General features: G+C 48.4%; 1 protein-coding gene across 3 annotated transcripts in view; it reads right to left on the minus strand.

The window, feature by feature from the left end:
• Positions 1-13,445, minus strand: part of marveld3 (MARVEL domain containing 3) — a 36,489-nt gene extending 23,044 nt beyond the window's left edge. Inside the window, exons 1-3 of one of the 3 annotated variants that reach the window (XM_072518095.1) lie at positions 13,206-13,445; positions 8,045-8,655; positions 7,317-7,447 (exon numbers count right to left, since the gene is read on the minus strand). In XM_072518095.1, the coding sequence (XP_072374196.1) occupies positions 7,317-7,447; positions 8,045-8,496 (583 nt within the window). In that variant the 5' untranslated portion in view covers positions 8,497-8,655; positions 13,206-13,445. The remainder of the gene's footprint in view (positions 1-7,316; positions 7,448-8,044; positions 8,656-13,205) is intronic. The other 2 variants (XM_072518096.1, XM_072518094.1) reach the window with 2 other exon arrangements.
• Positions 13,446-18,021: the final 4,576 nt, after the last annotated feature.

Here is an 18,021-nt window from a genome sequence, read left to right on the forward strand (position 1 = left end):
GGTGTAGGGGTGGGGTGCTGTCAGAGCTGTGGGAGTGGGACAGGTGTAGGGGTGGGGTGCTGCCGGAGCTGTGAGAGTGGGACAGGTGTAGGGGTGGGGTGCTGTCAGAGCTGTGGGAGTGGGACAGGTGTAGGAGTGGGATGCTGCCGGAGCTGTGAGAGTGGGACAGGTGTAGGGGTGGGATGCTGCCGGAGCTGTGAGAGTGGGACAGGTGTAGGGGTGGGGTGCTGCCAGAGCTGTGAGAGTGGGACAGGTGTAGGGGTGGGATGCTGTCAGAGCTGTGGGAGTGGGACAGGTGTAGGGGTGGGATGCTGCCAGAGCTGTGAGTGGGACAGGTGTAGGGGTGGGGTGCTGTCAGAGCTGTGGGAGTGGGACAGGTGTAGGGATGGGGTGCTGCCAGAGCTATGAGAGTGGGGCAGGTGTAGGGGTGGGGTGCTGTCAGAGCTGTGGGAGTGGGACAGGTGTAGGGGTGGGGTGCTGCCGGAGCTGTGAGAGTGGGACAGGTGTAGGGGTGGGGTGCTGTCAGAGCTGTGAGAGTGGGACAGGTGTAGGGGTGGGGTGCTCTCAGAGCTGTGAGAGTGGGACAGGTGTAGGGCTGTGCTGCGGGAGCTGAGAGAGTGGGACAGGTGTAGGGGTGGGGTGCTCTCAGAGCTGTGAGAGTGGGACAGGTGTAGGGGTCGGGTGCTATCAGAGCTGTGAGAGTGGGACAGGTGTAGGGGTGGGGTGCTGCCAGAGCTGTGAGAGTCGGACAGGTGTAGGGGTGGGGTGCTGCCAGAGCTGTGAGAGTGGGGCAGGTGTAGGGCTGTGCTGCGGGAGCTGAGAGAGTGGGACAGGTGTAGGGGTGGGGTGCTGTCAGAGCTGTGAGAGTGGGACAGGTGTAGGGGTGGGGTGCTGCCGGAGCTGAGAGAGTCGGACAGGTGTAGGGGTGGGGTGCTGCCAGAGCTGTGAGAGTGGGACAGGTGTAGGGGTGGGGTGCTGCCAGAGCTGTGAGAGTGGGACAGGTGTAGGGGTGGGGTGCTGTCAGAGCTATGAGAGTGGGACAGGTGTTGGGGTGGGGTGCTACCAGAACTGTGAGAGTGGGACAGGTGTAGGGGTGGGGTGCTGCCGGAGCTGTGAGAGTGGGACAGGTGTAGGGGTGGGGTGCTGTCAGAGCTATGAGAGTGGGACAGGTGTAGGGGTGGGGTGCTACCAGAACTGTGAGAGTGGGACAGGTGTAGGGGTGGGGTGCTGCCGGAGCTTTGAGAGTGGGACAGGTGTAGGGGTGGGGTGCTGCCAGAGCTGTGAGAGTGGGAAAGGTGTAGGGGTGGGGTGCTGCCAGAGCTGTGAGAGTGGGACAGGTGTAGGGGTGGGGTGCTGCCCGAGCTGTGAGAGTGGGAAAGGTGTAGGGGTGGGGTGCTACCAGAACTGTGAGAGTGGGACAGGTGTAGGGGTGGGGTGCTGCCGGAGCTGTGAGAGTGGGACAGGTGTAGTGGTGGGGTGCTGCCAGAACTGTGAGAGTGGGACAGGTGTAGGGGTGGGGTGCTGCCGGAGCTGTGAGAGTCGGACAGGTGTAGGGGTGGGTGCTGTCAGAGCCGGACAGGTGTAGGGGTGGGGTGCTGCCAGAGCTGTGAGAGTCGGACAGGTGTAGGGGTGGGATGCTGTCAGAGCTGTGAGAGTCGGACAGGTGTAGGAGTGGGGTGCTGCCAGAGCTGTGAGAGTCGGACAGGTGTAGGGGTCGGGTGCTGTCCGAGCTGTGAGAGTCGGACAGGTGTAGGGGTCGGGTGCTGTCCGAGCTGTGAGAGTGGGACAGGTGTAGGGGTGGGGTGCTGCCAGAGCTGTGAGAGTCGGACAGGTGTAGGGGTGGGATGCTGTCAGAGCTGTGAGAGTCGGACAGGTGTAGGGGTGGGGTGCTGCCAGAGCTGTGAGAGTCGGACAGGTGTAGGGGTCGGGTGCTGTCCGAGCTGTGAGAGCGGGACAGGTGTAGGGGTGGGGTGCTGCCAGAGCAGTGAGAGTGGGGCAGGTGTCGGGGTGGGGTGCTGCCAGAGCTATGAGAGTGGGACAGGTGTAGGGATGGGGTGCTGCTAGAGCTATGAGAGTGGGACAGGTGTAGGGATGGGGTGCTGTCGGAGCTGTGAGAGTGGGACAGGTGTAGTGGTGGGGTGCTGCCAGAGCTATGAGAGTGGGGCAGGTGTAGGGCTGTGCTGCGGGAGCTGAGAGAGTGAGACAGGTGTCGGGGTGGGGTGCTGCCGGAGCTATGAGAGTGGGTGTGGATTCAATGAGTGTTTCAAGCCAGCAGTGGGAACATCGAGAGACTGCACAGTTCCAACATTGGGACAAGCAACCTGCGGTTTGGAACAACTCGCCCAATTATGGGAAAGTGCCATAAAAGCTGGAACAAGTGGTCACCGGGTTTATGACTGGCAGCTCAGTTTTTCCGGCATTTTCAATTTTGTCAATCCCTTTGCAAAGAATCGGAGTGCTTGAGGTGCAGGCAATGAAAGGAAAAGAAGGTGGGCAACACACTCTCCAGACCAGTGTACCCTTCTCTGAAGTCCAAGTGTGTTCACTGTGCATAACACTGCCTCACCATTTCTCACCTTTAGCGGGTTCTGCATAACAGGAAGGAAACAATAGCTAACGTGCTTGTTCTGTAATGCAAGAGGATCTCATGACTGCTACACAGAACCAGTTAAACTGGAAATGCTGCATTCTTTCTTGCCCTGCTGATTTGCTCTGACTCAATGCAGCTACAAAAGCAGACTCCGAGTTTCGCATATCTCGGGGGTTCAAAACCATAGCATTATACATTCCAATTCAATGTTTACTGTCATTTGAGCAGATTCATCTTCAAGCAAAGCAAGCCTTTTGTATTTAGAATGCATCTCTCTGTAATTTGAAACCCAAATGGTGAATAATAAAAAGTGGGGAGCACGGTAGCACAGTGGTTAGCTCAGTTGCTTCACAGCTCCAGGGTCCCAGGTTCGATTCCCGGCTTGGGTCACTGTGTGTCCGGAGTCTGCACATTCTCCTCGTGTCTGCGTGGGTTTCCTCCGGGTGCTCCGGTTTCCTCCCAGAGTCCAAAGCTGTGCAGGTTAGGTTGATTGGTTATGCTAAATTGCCCTCGGTGTCCAAAAAAGGTTAGGTGGGTTTACGGGGATAGGGTGGAGATGTGGGGATAGGGTGGAGGTATGGGCTTAGGTAGTGATGTGACCATCAATTCACTCGAAGACACGTGGAGAAGTAAACCGTGGGTTTAATCAGCTTAGAACTGAGCCTGCCTGTGACCGGTACAACACTGAAGGCGGCCCCGCAGGTCAGCAGCTCTTATACTTCCTGTAAAGGGGGTGGAGCCATGGGCAGAGCCCGTACATGCCCCAACATATCCCCTGTGGGTGAAGCCACACAATGGCCCATAGGTAGAGCCCACAGGGTTAATAACATAACACAGTGCACTGGTGAATTATCAGTAATTATACATTCACTACAGGTAGGGTGCTCTTCCCAAGGACCGGTGCAGACTCGATGGGCCGAATGACCTCCTTCTGCACTGTAAATTCTATGATACGTAAATATCATAACACAAATTCTGAAAGGAGAAATTGTGATTCACTCTTGTCATGATTATGCAATAGGAATTTGGAATTTAGAATGCATCTTCTTGTGTTCATGGGAATGCATGAGGGGGATGCATCATGGGAATGCAACCTGGGGCTGGTTTAGCACACTGGGCTAAATAGCTGGCTTTTAAAGCAGACCAAGGCAGGCCAGCAGCACGGTTCAATTCACGTACCAGCCTCCCCCGAACAGGCGCCGGAATGTGGCGACTAGGGGCTTTTCACAGTAATTTCATTTGAAGCCTACTTGTGACAATTAGCGATTTTAATTTCTTTTCATTCATTTCATTTTTCATTTTCATTTTTCATTTCATTTTTTAATTTCATTGCTCGTGTTGACAGGTTTTGCAAGATTGAGTGTCTGCCTGCCTCCTAATTTTTTCCCCAGTATTGTTTAACAGCTTCAATTAAGATCTATGACCTATTGCACCAATGGTTCCTGTTGAGGTGGTTAAAAAGATGAACAGACAAATTTAAGTAGAAAAATAAAATGTCATTCTTGTATATTTATTAAAGAACAGTACGAAGTCTTACAACACCAGGTTAAAGTCCAACAGGTTTGTTTCGATGTCACTAGCTTTCGGAGCGCTGCTCCTTCCTCAGGTTCACCTGAGGAAGGAGCAGCGCTCCGAAAGCTAGTGACATCGAAACAAACCTGTTGGACTTTAACCTGGTGTTGTAAGACTTCGTACTGTGCTCACCCCAGTCCAACGCCGGCATCTCCACATCATTATTAAAGAACAGCAGAGGAGTTTTAGTCAAATGCCTTCGACAAAACATATCTTCCCCTCACTCCCCTTGTCAGCATTTCGCAGGGACGGTTCCCTCCGGGATCAACCCCCAACAACTCACCCTCTTCCCAAACAATTGCAGATGGTGTATCACCTGCCCATTTACCTCCTCCCTGCTCACCATCTCAGGCCCTAAACACTCTTTCCAAGTGAGGCAGGGCTTCACGTGCACCTCCTTCAATCTGGTCTATCGCATTTGCTGCTCCCAATGAGGTCTACTTTACATTGAAGAGACTAAACGCAGACAGGGTGACTGCTTTGCAGAGCACCTCCGGTCCGTCCGCAAGCAGGACCCACACTTTTCTGTCGTTTGGCATTTCAATTCACCGTCTTGCTCACATTTCCACATGTCTGTCGTTGGCCTGCTGCAATGTTCCAAGTGAAGCTCAGAGCAAACTGGAGGAACAGAATCTCGGGCAGGATTCTCCGCAATCGGCGCGATGTCCGCCGACCGGCGCGAATCAGTCCGGCATCGCACCGCCCCAAAGGTGCGGAATTCTCCGCATCTTGAGGGGCCGAGCCCTCACCTTGAAGGGCTAGGCATGCGCCGGACTGATTTCCGCCCCGCCAGCTGGCGGGAAAGGCCTTTGGTGCCCCGCCAGCTTGCGCGGAAATGACTTTGCCGTGCGGCGCATGCGCGGGAGCATCAGCGGCCGCTCACGGCATCCCCGCGCATGTGCAGTGGAGGGGGGTCTCTTCCGCCTCCGCCATAGTGGAGACCATGGCGAAGGCGGAAGGAAAAGGGTGCCAGATCGCCCCGCACCCCCCCCAGGACCCCGGAGCCCGCCCGCGCCGCCTTGTCCCGCCGGTAAGAGAGGTGGTTTGATTCTCGCCGGCGGGACAGGCATTCCAGCAGCGGGACTTCGGCCCATCGCGGGCCGGAGAATCGCCGGGGGGGCCCGCCAACCGGCGCAGCGCGATTCCCACCCCCGCCGAATATCTGGTGCCAGAGAACTCGGCAACCGGCGGGGGTGGGATTCACTCCAGCCCCCGGCGATTCTCCGACCCGGCGGGGGGTCGGAGAATCCCGCCCCTGATCTTCCGATTGCACATTACAGCCTTCTGGACTTAACACTGAGTTTAACAACTTCAGACTGTGAACTCTCTCCTCCACCTTCACCCCATTTTTATTTCTATCAATTTAAATCATTCTTCTATTGATCTATTATTTCCTCATCATTGTTCTCCCTCCTCCTACTCCACTTGGGCCAACTGTTACTAGTTGCCCTTTGACTCTGTGATTCTATGACTTACTGCTCATCCTTGTTCTGCCATTCACACATTCTAATCTCTATGTGCCACTATCACCATCCTTCTTGGCCTTAAATCACCCCTATTTACATTCCTTTTGTCTTCTGTCCTCAATAGCTTTGTCAATCTCCACCTATCGCTGGCCCCCTATCCAACCCTATCGCTCCATGCCCCCTCCCCCACCACTACAGTATAAATCTGACCCCATTTCCAGGTCTCTCTAATTTTGACAAAGATTCATCCAGACTCAAAACATTAGCTCCAGTTTCTCTCCACAGATGCTGTCAGACCTGCTGACATTGTCCAGTACTTTGTTTCAGATTCCAGCATCTGCAGTAATTTGCTTTTGTCAGACATTTCATTCCTTAATAATCATTATCATAAAATGGTTATTCAGCTACATCATGAGTGAACGAAAAGGGTTAAAGGCTGGTCCAACTGGTATAAAAAGTGATGCTAGTCATGGAAAGGTCAGCTGCTCATACCATACAAGCTGAGAAATGAGGATTGGCAGAAAGAGGAATGAAGTTAAGCAAGACTGCACCTCCTAGGGGCTGGTTTAGCACACTGGGCTAAATCGCTGGCTTTTAAAGCAGACCAAGGCAGGCCAGCAGCACGGTTCAATTCCTGTAACAGCCTCCCCGAACAGGTGCCGGAATGTGGCGACTAGGGGCTTTTCACAGTAACTTCATTGAAGCCTACTTGTGACAATAAGCGATTTTCGTTTCATTTCATAAAACTTTTATTATTTAGTTCAACAATGTCATTTTTGTATGCTGTTTCTGTATTCAACTAAACCATTTTTCCACATTACAACAGAACTTCTAAAGTCTTTATGCACTTTGGGGCACCCCACGGTTATGAAAGATGCTATTTAAATGTAATTTTGTTCTGGGAATGGTAGCAGTTCAGCAACTGCTCACCGGAAGCCAATTTACATCCTTAATGGTCAGCTGATGGCCATTCTCCAGGCCCACTAGCATTTTGCTGGCAGCAGGGCAGTTCCTTGTGCACGGGAAGGCAGCCAGCTACATGGACAGGGCTCCCAGTGGCTTCCCATGTGGGGGGGGGGGGGGGGGGGTAGAGTCAGCTTCCGTCCTTAATTGGACTGTGGACCTGGCCTCTTAGTTATCTACCTCCATGATTACATTAGCCACCCACTTGGGTTTGGGACCCCAGATGGGACCCACACCATGAGGAAACGTTCTTGTGTGCATCTCTGTCTACAGATCTTCTAATGAAGGATCATCCACCTGAAATGTTAACTGTTTCTCTCTCCACACAAGTTTGCGGATGGGGGGGGGGGGGGTGTAAAGTTAGGGACGCCCTTTTAGGACAAGAGATGCGGAGAATTCTTTTTTTCAGAGGATTGTGCGACTTTGAAACTCTTGCCTCAGAATGTAGTAGAGGTGGGGGTTGGGGGGGATTTAATATTTTCTAGGCGGAGGTATATAGATTAGTGTTGAGAAGGTTATTGGTGATGGATGGAAATTTGACATACAAACATTTTATTGAATGGCAGAGCTGGGCTTGAGGGACTGAGTGGACTATTTTGTGTGTTGCCTGACCTGCAAAGTATTTCCAGCATTTTCTTTTTAGGTTTGCTTGCCAGCATCTGCAATTTTTTGTTTAGGTACAAAATTTTATTTTTATTATATTAAATCTGATCATGCCACCTTACCTCGATTTGTACATAGGTAGCGACAGCTGTAGCAATTTAGGATCCCTCCTGAATCTTCTGGCTCCAAGTATTGCATTTCAGAAGGTTTATCTTCAGTTATTACATACTCTGGTGGTGCAGTTTCAGCGTAACTATTTAAAAATAGAAATAAATGTTTTGGTCATATTGTAGCCTGAAAAACTCTCTCTTCCAGATAAATTACGCTGAGGTTTGATTTAGATTTTGAAATGAATTAGTTTAAAAAATCTAGAATTTAGTTTTGTCCTTACAGTTTAAAATGTTTCCATTTAATTAGCAAGAGAGCCAAATCTTTTTAAATAGTATACTTTTGGCCTCACCTTTTTTCAGGACAACCACTCGACTCCCAACAATCAGCTCAACACAAGCTCAGAACAACTCCATCCCAGTGTATTTTTGTTTCCCAACCACAATATTTGAGGGAAAATACTAATTTAATGCTGTCTCTTACAAGGACTTATGCCTCAGCCAGATGGATCAGAAAGGACTATGGTTTGATTCTTAGATTTTACTGAGATGAGCTACATTTGGCCACTGCAATGCTGAACAGCTACTCCTACAGGGAATAGCTGTGTGCATGAGTGCCAACTAAAAATACAATTAACTCCACTTGTGAGTTCGACATTATGAAATACGCACTTTGCTGAATACTAATAGAACGCACTTTTCATTACTCATTATTTTCTCCATAATTTACATTCCCATCTTACTTGTTATATCTGTGGGAAATTATCTCATCATATGGTAAAGAAACTTCTTTTTCGTTTCTGTAATTCTGCTGATTAGAGGGTGGTGAATTTTCATCAGTGCGAGGGCGATGTTTCCTTTCTCGGTTGTAGTGATGGTCTCGATTCTCCCTTTTATGGTATTCCCTCTCTTTCCTATCTCGGTCCTCTGTTGTGTGTTGCCCATTACTGTGGCCACCTCTAGCATGAGATCTTTTCTCTTCTGATCTTTCCTTCCTCCTGTCCCTGTCTTGATCCTGTTTAGAGTAATCCCTTTCTCTGTGGTTTCTGCTGTCACCATCCTGTTCCTTGCTAGGATAGGTACGATCATTGTAATGACGGTGATCACGGTGGCGCTTCCTGTCGGGGTGATCTCTCTCACTTCTTGGCAAATTTTTCTCAGCCCTATTTTCTGGGTAGCTTGATGGCTGGGGCATCTTCTTTTAGAAACAGAAAATATTCTGCAATTTGTTTTAAAACTTAAGACATGGGCATGCCATTTACTACGCCAAAGTCGAGGGATTGTAATCGAAGAGCAACTGATTGTAAGTAACGGCAACAGGAATCCCACTGGAGGTCAGCTTCATGCAAAATATCTGGAAGAATGTTTGAAAGAAAATAAAATTCAAAACCTGGTTAGATTCTTAAAGCGAGTTAATCATTATGTCACAATTAACAAGTTCACAAGTTTTAGGTTCTGAACAGTCTCTACTGTATATACGCGTGCCTCAGAATATCCTCGTGTATTATTTTAAACTGTTAGCCCAACAGTATAGTTGAGAGATTAATATGAGGCTCTAAATATAGCAGGATAAAAACAAATCTGGCATCAGCATCTTCTGGCATCCAGTTAGCTCTCAATGGCTGTACCATCAATAATTGATCATGATATCAGCTTTGCCAAGGATTTCAATTGATATGTTCTTGTCAATTTAAAATGATTAAACATACAAAATTTACTTTGTTTGTTAAGTGTCCTGACAATTGTGTAGCCCGGGGACACCACCACGGTAAAACAGAGCAATGTTTCATCTATATATCTAATAGCTACAAACACAAAGATGGAGAAGCTGTATTGCTTGAGTAGTGACCTGTTACAGGTATGCTGGCTTATAAATTGGATCATGCTGTATAGTTTTACATGCAAAATGGGCACTTAATGGTTCTATATGGGGGGGCAACATGCACACCCATTCATCACTGAAAGTATGCTGCCCACCTTATTGATAAAAATCTCTGCCTAGAGAGGTCGGCAAGCAGGGACTTTAATGCCTGTTAGTGGCCCCTGGAAAATTTGTTTACGATTGACAGCAGCAATTCCTTAAAGGAAATCCAAAACAGCAGTCCTTAAAAGGGAATACTAGCGGCTACCAGCAAAGAGTTTAATATTTTTTGCTTGCCTAATTGTGGTACACAAATGCACCTGCTCCTCGTGGTTTCACATTAAATTCACAAGTTCTTGCTGTCATCTTTCAGTTCCATGATTGTTTATTATAATTAACAACTCTGGTTGGGCATATTCCAGGAGGTTTCACCAAATACCCTCCTGCCTCCAGCTTCCCCACTCAGTAAAATAGTTAAAATATGACCGATGGATAAAAGGCCAAGGAGTATTTAAAGAAATTGAGAAAATGTTTTGTAAAATGTCCATATGATTTTTCTCTTGTATTGCTCATCGCAGTATCTGGGAGGTTAAATCATTAACTCCAGGACATTCCAGGGCAATTTTGGAGCCTATTGCTCCTAATTGACGAGTGACTGTAATTAGTCAGTCATGACTAAATGAGGACAACGGACCAATTTCCTTTGCCTCTTTTGGCTCCCAATACCTACGCCATAAAAAAGAGCTTTCAGCATCTTTCATGACGTTACAACAATTGTCTGTACAGTGCTTTGATTAAGTATTTTTTGATGTGTCATCACTGCTGCAATGTTGGAAGTGTAGCAGTGAATTTTCACAAAACAAGATCCAATAGCAAAGTGATAATGATAAGAGTCTGGCCTTGAGATGTTGATGGAAGCAAAAATATTGGCCAGGTCACCAGGAATTTGAAATCACGCCAAGGGATCTTCTGCAGCCACCTGAGGGGGCAGGCAGGACGTCCATTTCATATGAAATGAAAATCGCTTATTGTCACAAGGGGGCTTCAAATTAAGTTACTGTGAAAAGCCACTAGTTGCCACATTCCGGCGCCTGTTCGGGGAGGCTGTTACGGGAATTGAACCGTGCTGCTGGCCTGCCTTGGTCTGCTTTCAAAGCCAGCGATTTAGTTGTCACAGTGCAAAAGGAGGCCATTTGGCCCTCCGCGTCTGCACTGGCTCTCTAACACCTTCGCCCCATAATGTTGCACCATCTTCCTCTTCAGATTGACTTTTGAATGCCTCGATTGAACTGCCCCCAACACACTCTCTCAGGCAGTGCATTCCAGACCTTAACCACTCAGTGTGTGAAAAAGTTTTTTTTGCAAATTACTTTAAATTTGTTCCCACTCGTTCTTGATCCCGTCACAAACGGGAACAGTTTCTCCCTATCTACTCTGTCAGGGGCTGGTTAGCTCAGTTGGCTGGGCGGCTGATTCGTGGTGCAGAGTGACTCCAACAACGCTGGTTCAATTCTTGTACCAGCTGAGGTTATTCATTCAAATGGATAAAAGGCTATTCATTCTCAATCTTGCCACTCGCCTGAGGTATGGTGACCCTCGGGTTAAATCACCACCAGTCAGCGCTCTCTCAAAGGAAGAACAGCCTATGGGACTGTGGCAGCATTTTTTTTTAAATCAGCTCTGTCCAGATCCCTCATGATTTTGAATACCTCCATTGATGTGAATCCTTTCTGAGCTCTCTCCAATGCCTTCACCTTCTTCCTAAAGTGAGGCATCCAGAACTGGACACAATACTCCAACAGAGGCTGAAATTGTGTCTTATACAAGTCCAATATTAATAGTAATCTTTATTAGTGTCACAGGTAGGCTCACTAAAGCTGAAATGAAGTTACTGTGAAAATCCCCTAGTTGCCACACTACCTGTTCGGGTCTACAGAGGAAGAATTCAGAATGTCCAATTCATCGAACAAGCACGTCTTTCGGGACTTGTGGGGGGAAACCGGAGCACTCGGAGGAAACCCACGCAGGCACTGCACAGACAGTGACCCGAACCGGTAATCGAACCGGGTCCCTGGCGCTGTGAAGCAACAGTGCTAACCCCTGTGCCACCGGCTCAACATAATTTCCTTGTGTTATACTTTATGCCCCTAATAATAAAGCGTATGTTATCGCTCTCAATCGGTCCTACAACCCTCAATGACTTGTGCACAAATACACTCAAGTCCTTCTGTTCCTGCAGTTTCGAATTCTGCCCATTGTCGCTTCACATCATGCAAAATGAATCACTTTAGTTTTCCACATTGAATTTCATCTGAATTTCATCTGTCACCCGTCCATCCAAACCACTCCGCTCTGTTTCCTGTCACTCAGCCAATTTCATATCCCCATGTTGCTATTTTCCTCTTTATTCCTTGTGCAGTAAATTTTCTTACAAGTCTGTTGTGCAGCAATGTATCAAATGCCTTTTGGAAGCCCATGTACACCATATCAACATTAACCCTCGCTGTTACCTCTTCAAAAATCTCCAAGTTAGCAAACACTATTTTCTCTGATGAAATCCATGCTGGCTTTCCTGCATTAACCCACATTTGTCCACATGACTATTAATTTTGACTCTAATTATTGTTTCTAGGTTTCCCACCACCACAGTTAAACTAGGTCTGTAGTTGCTGAGCTATCTTTACACCCTTTTTTGAACAAGGATGTAATACTTGCAATTCTCCAGTCCTCTGGCACCACCCGAGTCCAAGGAAGATTGAAACTTTATGGGGATTGCCTCTGTAATTTCTACTCTCTCTTCCCTCGGTATCCTTGGATGTATCTCATCCGGTCCTGATGCCCTATCTGAAAATAGGCACCTCCAAGAATGTAGCAGCCCCTCCTTTGGTGCTGCACAGGAATGTCAGCTTAGATTATTGTGCTCATGTCTCTGGAATGAGACTCAGCATACAATCCTCCAAATCAAAGGCAAGAATGTTACCTGCTGAGCCAAGGGTGACACAGAAGCGTAGTTTGCGTTATGCCTGCTCCAGCAACTAGTGTTTAAATCTGCACATGACATATTCATATTGACAGTGTTACAGGCTGCTCAGAAGATTTGCTTCATGGTTACAGAGGAAATAGGGAGCAGACCGGACCGCCCCTCCAGCCTGCTCTATCATCCTGAATCATGGCTCATCTATGGCCTCAACTCCACTTTCCTGCTGCTCTCCATATCCCTCGATTCTTTGAAACACAAGGGCGTGATTCTCCGGTTCCCCAGACGCATGTTGATCGGCGGCGCGCCGTTCGCTGGTGACGGGATTCTGTCTTATTGTCACTTGTCAATGGGATTTCCCATTGAGCCCCCCCCCCCCCCCCCACCCCATGCCGTGGAGACCGTGGCGGAGGCGGAAGGGAAAGAGTGCCCCCACGGCACAGGCCCGCCCGCGGATCGGTGGGCCCCGATCGCGGGCCAGGCCACCGTGGGGGCATCCCCCCGTGGCCAGATCGCCCCGCGCCCCCCCCCCCCCCCCCCCAGGATCCCGGAGCCTGCCCGCGCCGCCTTGTCCCGCCAGTAAGGTAGGTGGTTTAATTTACGCCGGCGGGACAGGCATTTTAGCAGCGGGACTTCGGCCCATCCGGGCTGGAGAATCGAGCGGGGGGGCCCGCCAACCGGCACGGCACGATTCCCGCCCCCGCCGAATCTCTGGTGCCGGAGACTTCGGCAACCGTCGGGGGCGGGATTCATGCCGGCCCCCGGCGATTCTCCGACCCGGCGGGGGTCGGAGAATCTCGCCCAAGGTTTGTGCTATTTATAGATCTGACATTCTCCATCAGATTGAGGTGTTAAAAATCCGTGCATTTCCAAAATTAAATGAGATTTAATTACTTTTTGGCTGTTAAATATGGATTTAGTTCATGCCAAAAGTATCAATTGTAACGTTAACGAATGCTAAAAGGCTGTTCGTAACCTCCTCCTTACAAGGAACCACCAACGAGAAGAAAGTCATGATTTTCTATCTGTATTGTACGAAGAAAACGATTTTTAAGAAGTTATTGACCTTTGTTTGCAGTTCGCGCCCTGCGCCCTCACATTGTTGAGCCAGTTCTTCCCAGGCCGATGTTCCGGAGGTCGGGGGGTCGAGGCGGGTGTAAATCTGCTCCGGCCACCACCGATAGTTTTCGGCGAAATGATGGCCGCGCCAAATGTTTGGAAATCTGACACCTCACCACCTGACCGAAACTCGTTCCTGACAACCAAAACTTCCCCAAACCACAAACAACTGCGTTGGCCGTGTGGGAAATGAGCGCGCTTCCCGCCTCCCGCTGGCAGACAGCAGAAACGTTACAACTGAGCCAGTTGTTATAAAGACTCCACTTCAGAAATGCAGCGTTTATAACGAAAGCCGTAGTTGGGGTACCTGCAAAAAAACACTCCTTCACCTTCCTGCAATCTCTACCTCGCTGGAAAGAAACTGTGAAACTTTCATTCCCTGTTATTATTCTCTAGCTTTTACATTCTCATCTTGTTGATTTATGCGTGCGGGAGATATTACGCGACTGTAAACGGTGGGTAACATTTCATTGAACATACAGTGCAGAAGGAGGCCATTCGGCCCATCCAGTCTGCACCGCCCACTTCAGCCCTCATTTCAAGCCTATCCACTTTGTTGCCAATTCGCACTGGAGACGCCAATAATGTTGCTCTTTTTAACTGGATACTGATATGACTGTTATTAATGATATTGCTTTTCAGAGTCGCCAGGTATCAAATGATACCACCACAAGGTTTTACCGGACCAAACAACCAGTAAGTTAGTTCAAGTTCAATGATAGTTTATTGACACACAAAAATTACTTCGACATGCAACATAAAACACTACAAGCTATATTACACCAAATACTACAACAACCTGTACTTAACTTCAGGCAGCCGGCTTTATGCAGAGGAACAAGGTCTTTGTTTGGATCTTGCGTGGCTGGGTCTGGAGAAGTGATTCGTTTCTGCTGGGCTCATCTGTCTGGTAGCGATCGTTGGTCTTGAACTTGTCTTCTGGTCGTGTTAAAGGCTGTTAACGCGCGCAGTTGTAGGAGTTCAGCGATGATCACAATGGAGGTCATCATTCCTGTCTTTTTGTTCTTTGTTCTTCGTATATTCTTGAGGGTGCAAGCATAATATGTTATTCTCGTTGGTTAATGTCTCGTTTTGTTTGTCTTTCTCTCTTCAACTTCAATTACCCATTAGAATCATCACCATGTGTGACTCCCTTTTTTTTTTTTAAATAACCATTTTAGAGACAAGACATCCGGGGAAAAAAATTCTGTTTAAATTCTGTTGCAAGGAAACCCGCAGCTTGTGGTCGATGGGTGAGTGGGCGGACAATTTCTCCATCCAGGGTCCAGAGGTAGTTCACGTATAGCAGCAAATGTGTAACAACCAAGTGTGTCCAACATGTAAATAGCAGTTGGGGTAGCGACCAAAGAGTTGCGGAAGGTAAAGAGTTGAGTGTACAGGCTGTGGCAAAAGGCATTCTTTAAACCACACTAAAGAGCAGATAAGGGGAAACAAAGACCTGCCAAGGACAGTAAGGAGTGTAAAAAACCATTCCAGATTACTTGAAGTGATCGAAGCATGAGGTGCGTGTGGGCAGGGCAAGAATGGGTGGGATTCCCCGGGTAGGGCGGTGATCAGTGCCGTTGCTCCACTACCCGAGCTTGGCTGACCGGATGCATTGGGGGTCCTCAGGCAGGACGGGGATTAGTGCCGTTACTCCCTACTGGGTAACCGAATGAGTGGGAAGAATTTGTAACATATGGGATCCAACAATTTGTTTCTTTAACGGTCATTGGGCAGTAAATGGTGTCAGAAGACTAACCATGACTATATCAAGAAATTTTGTAACTGGCCGACATTAATTAAAACCATGTGAGATCGGAAGAATAAACTGTATCAAGAAATTTCATGTCGAGCCGACGTTAATTAAAACCACGTAACAATAAGAAAGAAAGAAAGCAGGCAGGTTCCATCAGGAAATAGGACACCGTAATTCACATGCGGTTCCTTTTTCTCATCATCTGGACACCTCAGGGTTCCGTATCAAAAAGCGTCACGAAAGGGTTACCATAACGGGAGTCAGATTCTGAATCATCACCATCTCCCGATTGCCAAGCTCGTGTCTGTCGTTTCTGTGCCGTGGCCGCGTGGGCCGTCGTGGGATCTGAATCGTCATTCCTTACTAATCGACAAGAGTTGTCGCGGTGCCAATGGGGAGTTCGTTTGTCATGAGGGGCGGTAGCTGCAAAGGGCAAATTTCCGTTGTCGGGCAGTGGCTCTAGCTGTGGCAGTGAAAGGGGGTACGGGGGGCCAAACATGTCCTGGTCGTGGTTCCCGGGGCTGTCGCTGTCGTCCGAATCAAGCTCAAGGTGGGAAGGCGTACCTGTGGGTGGAGATAAGGTCGGGTCTGTGGGTGTGGACGTTCTGTCCTGGCTGGGGGGGGGGGGGCTGGTCTAAGTTGTCGATGGGCGGGGCGGAATCGTCTGCCATTGCTAGGAAGACATGGTGGGAGTGGCTACATTGGGTTCCATAAACTTTAAGCTGGTTGATATGGAACCAACCTGTTTTTCCATTGGGGTACGTTATTTTGTACACAGAGGGGCTCACTTTATCTGAAATGGAGTAGGGTCCTGCAAATTTAGCGGTGAGGAACGAACTGGGATTATACAGGGAAACCATCACTTGCTGACCAATTGTATACTCTACTGGGTGGACTGTTTTATCAAAGCAGGGCTTACACTGCTTTTTCCTAGCGCCTAGTCGGACAGCTGCAGTGAGCTGGGCTGCTTTAATATTTCCCTTGAGTTGTTGGACTGCTTTTTTGTGGATGAGGGCGGTGACTGTGGGGCTGACCAAATCAAATCCTAATAAATATTCAGTTCCTTTCATGGGTCGTCCGGTCATGAGGGTGTGGGGGGTGAATCCTGTGGAAGGTGATACTGTGTTCCTAATAAACGTAAGGGCGAATGGGAGAACTGTGTCCTTTGTGGTGTGATGCTGTTGCACCATTTTCCTAATAGTCGCTTTCAGGGTCCGATTCATATGTTCCACAAAACCCCTGGATTGGGGGTGATAAGCAATGTGGAATTTTTGTTTTATTCCAAAAATCGTTAGGACATTCTGCATTACTTCTGCCGGTGAAATGGGAACCTTGGTCTGATGCAATGCTGCGGGGGAGCCCCCAGCGTGTAAATATCTGCTGTGTTAAGATCTTGGCTGTTGCCTTAGCCATGTTTGTCCTGGAGGGAAATGCTACCACCCATTTTGTGAAGGTGTCGATTACTACCAACACATATTTGAAACCATTTCTGCAGGGGGGAGGGGACCAATGTCATCAAGCTGTAAATTTGTCCATGGGCCATTAACAGGTCGGGTGTGTCTTAATTGTCCTTTCCTGGAGTACCTTTCAGGATTATTCTGTGCTCAGATTAAACCGTTCTCAACATAATGCGTGATGCCTGCTTTTAAATCGGGCCACCAGCACAAAGGTCTTAAGTGGGCAATGGTGGTTTCTATCCCCTGATGTCCGTGTCCGTCATGAAACTGGCAAATTATCTGGTTTCTGTCCTGGGTGGGGACCACATAAATTCAATTCTTTAAAATTATATTGTCCTGTACCGTCAGTGAGTCCTTGAATTTGTCGTAAGGGGCTGGGTAGTTTCCATCTAAAACTTGCTTAAGAGTGTCATCTGCCTTTTGGGCCTGGGCTAAATCTTCGACATTGGTCTGTGAAACCTGGACTGCATGTATCGGTTCACTCTCGGGGAGGGGGGTGGGGTTTCCAAAAGTGACTGTGTCGTGATCCTGACTTAGCTAAGGCGTCTGCCTTTATGTTACCGGGTGGGGAGGAACGATGATGGCTTCTGACTTTGATTATGCCATATGTGCGGTCTTTTGCTGTCTCAAGAATATGCTTCAATAATGGGGCTGAGGGTAGGGGTTTACCATCAGCGGATATGAATCCTCTAGATTCCACAGGGGCAGGAATTCTGTCAAACTTTTACAGACATATAAACTGTCCGAATATATATCTGCGGTGGTCGGGAAAGAATCTGGGTGCTGCACTACATATGCTATTGCTGCTAATTCGGCTACTTGTGATCCTAAGTGGTCTGGCAATTTAAAAGATATTTCCCCTAATGCGCATCCTTGCGCGTCTTCCACATAAATACCGCATCCTGTTATTCTTTTTCTATTGTCAATGATGGAGGAACCATCTACATAAAATTTTTTAAGAGTTATCCGTGGTCGGAGGATTCTGTGTTCTTATGCCTGCTCGTGTGGGTATTGATTTCGGAATAAAGGGTACTGTGTGGTGTTTGGCTGCAATGATCTGGCACTCATGTGGGGTTCCTTCACACTGCAGGTTGTCCACTAAAAATATGTGGGTCTTTGTCCGTTTAACTGTGATGTCCCTTTTAATAACAGTGCCCAGCGAGCTGCTCTGATCTGGCTAATTGAACCGTCCTTTAACCTACCATATAACAGTAGCTGCGTTGGGGTGTACTCGGTTAAAATCGTTACGGGGTTGAGTCCTGTGATATGTACAAAATATTGAACTGCCCAAAAGACTGCAAGCAAGTGCCGTTCGCAGGCTGAAAATCCTTACTCCACGGGATCCAAAACTCGTGAGGCATAGGCTACGGGTCCTAAACGGTCATGTCTTTCCTGTAGTAGTACTGCAGAGAGGGTTCGATCAGTGGTCACTACTTCTATGGCGTAGGGAGAGTGTGGGTCTGGTACGTGCAAAGCGGGGGCTGTGCCTAGGGCACATTTTAATTCATCGATAGCGTCCGTGTGCTGAGGAAGCCAGCCCCATGGGG

The sequence above is a fragment of the Scyliorhinus torazame genome, chromosome 10 (assembly GCF_047496885.1).
Source record: "Scyliorhinus torazame isolate Kashiwa2021f chromosome 10, sScyTor2.1, whole genome shotgun sequence".
NCBI lineage: Eukaryota > Metazoa > Chordata > Chondrichthyes > Carcharhiniformes > Scyliorhinidae > Scyliorhinus > Scyliorhinus torazame.